Source organism: Puntigrus tetrazona, chromosome 18 (assembly GCF_018831695.1).
Source record: "Puntigrus tetrazona isolate hp1 chromosome 18, ASM1883169v1, whole genome shotgun sequence".
Lineage (NCBI taxonomy): Eukaryota > Metazoa > Chordata > Actinopteri > Cypriniformes > Cyprinidae > Puntigrus > Puntigrus tetrazona.
Window position 1 is genome coordinate 17,792,791 of NC_056716.1, and position 2,547 is coordinate 17,795,337.

General features: G+C 41.0%; 1 protein-coding gene across 1 annotated transcript in view; it reads right to left on the reverse strand.

Moving 5' to 3' along the window:
- Positions 1–537: 537 nt before the first annotated feature.
- The window catches only part of dnaaf4 (dynein axonemal assembly factor 4), a 3,622-nt gene continuing 1,612 nt past the window's right edge, over positions 538–2,547 (reverse strand). Inside the window, exons 6-9 of the mRNA XM_043264120.1 lie at positions 2,389–2,498; positions 1,318–1,471; positions 1,134–1,239; positions 538–765 (exon numbers count right to left, since the gene is read on the reverse strand). Of these exons, the coding sequence (XP_043120055.1) occupies positions 665–765; positions 1,134–1,239; positions 1,318–1,471; positions 2,389–2,498 (471 nt within the window). The 3' untranslated portion in view covers positions 538–664. The remainder of the gene's footprint in view (positions 766–1,133; positions 1,240–1,317; positions 1,472–2,388; positions 2,499–2,547) is intronic.

The window sequence follows — 2,547 nt, forward strand, 5'->3', positions numbered from 1 at the left end:
AAGCATGTAATGATATTACAGGGAACTGCGTGCTTCTAATTTTATAGCAACAGTTTGTAGAGGACCCTTTTCTATCCTAACATCACAATGCTCCAAAATGACTTTAAATGCAGGCAAAAACCAAACACCAATGATCCGTACATTCGCTTTATGGGACACCCCTTTCTTTACGGCAGAAAAAGCCCTTTCAAAACTGGGAACAAAAATTGAAACATAGTTTGCCACAACAATCAGTACATTGACTTATCGTGCAATGTACGTATTTAAGTTTTTAAAGATGTGATATATTGCTCATTTTATTTACTTAAAAATGAATGGCCTGGATTCATAGACAGGGCTTAGCCTCAACCACGATTAGGCCATGGTTCAATCAGGACATTTAATTCATTTTTATAAGCATGCCTTAGAAAAAAGCATTACTGATGTGCATCTTCAGATAAAACAAAGACATGTTTTAAGGTCAGTCAGTGCGAGGTTCTTTGAATTGAAACAATAAGTCCAGTATTGTGCATGTGACAGCAATAAACATCCACTGAATAAGACAAATGTGATTTTATTGGGAAGATGAATACTGTTTATGACGCTTCAGCGCTACCAGTCTATATATTAGGAACCGGCGTAAAACACAACCCTCGTGTACAACAGCTTCTCAGGAGACACAGGTTCACGTCGTGCCTTGAATGATCTCACGAATCTTGTCTGCATCCGCTTGCAGGGCTGCGTTGCGTGGGTCGATTTCTAGAGCTGCTTGATAGTCCAGAAGACCTAAAATAAAAATGTATTTAATAATAAAAATGTTATTTAAATCCTACATTTGTAGCAACAGGAATGCAGAATTGATTAAAACGTAACAAACACTGGCCAAATATCCCAGAATGCTCTAACAGTTGCTGATTTCATTCATTATTATGGATCACATTTGACTGAAACTTAAAACTGATTAATGTTTTTGTTCTGTATCTGAACAGCAAAAATATATATTCTGCATAACAGATATGTCTGAAATTCCAACTATTTTCTAATAGATAAAAGTGATGAGTTGATTTAACAGAGATAACGTCGATAGGTCATATTATTTACATACAGATAACTGTGTATTAATATGACACTTTATGTAGTTGATGATCCAGCACCTTCTACGTAAAGCTCAAGCTCACAGAAAGCCGTTCCTCGCCGGACGTGAGCCTTCAGTCGAGCCGGAGCGTTGGCGGCGACCGCAGGCTTCAGTAACTCCAGGGCCTGTGAAAGGTCACGCAGGTCAATGCCAATCAGCGCTCTCTATTCAAAAATCATCCTCCGCTTCAAAAAAGAGCTGACCTGAGAGCTGTCCTCGACGGCTTTGTGAAGGTTTCTCAGTTTGAGATGACAGGCAGCTCGGTTAGAAAACACAGCTGGGATCTTCCTGTTGAGTTTTACGGCGAGATTATAAGCGTTGACGGCGGCCTGGTAGTTTCCTGCCATGAATAATTTGCTGCAGGAAAAAGGAGGGGAAATGTGTTTTAACGACGATAAACGACGCGTTAGCTTTGATATTTTGTTGTCAAAAGTGATATTTACAACCTTACAAAAGATTTCTACTGTAAACAAACGCTGTTCTACTCATCAAAGAATCCTAAAAATAATTTTTTTTTAAAACCGATTCAACTTTCTTGCGCAGCGAATCAGCATATTATGTTAATTTCTGAAGAGCGGAGCAATCATGGGCAAAGAAAAAATTGCATCGATCTCAGAAATAAACGTGAAGAAGACCTTTTAAGACCTTGAAGATATTTTTGATGAAATCTGAGAGCTGATCACAATCATCTACTGATTTAAAGGAAAAAACTATCACTTTGATCCATACAGTGGCTCTCGCTACAAATATACCCGCGCTGCTTTTTGTTTTCTTTGTGCAAAACAGTATTCTCGCTGCTTACGGCTGAAGCGCCGATGACACATTTTACCGCCGTCTGCGTTTCTGAGCACTGATCGTGATGGCAGGCGAACGAGATCTGAACAGGAAGCTAAGTGCTGGGCGTCCGGTCAGAGCAGAACCGGCCCCGACTGAGTCTGGTTTCTCCCAGGTTTTGGTCCATTCTGTATGGATGGGGTTTGGGTTCCTCTGTCTTCTTTGTTGGGGACACTTAACTTCTAGCGATTATCGTCGAATTAGACCGTCTCTGCATTTAATAACAAATTGTTCACTCTGGTCATTATACATCCCTGTCATTGTATTCTTCTGCTTTATGCCGTTCAGTGCTTTGATGCGACCTGTGCTGTTAAAAGCGCTATATAAATAAAAATGACTGATTGATTGACGAGATGAACAAAGCTCTTGTGGGTTTGGAACGCCATGAAGGCGATTTATTGATGACTTCGGGTAGTTTTTGGGTGATCTGTGAAACTCACTCGCCCTTCTCTTTCAGCCAGTCTGGGTTTCTCTCTTCCTCTCTCAGGTCGTCCAGTTCGGCCAGATCTGTGTCCACGGCTCTCCTGGCCTCCGCCTGCTTCTTCAACCACTGCTCACACACACACACACACACACACACACACACACACACACACACA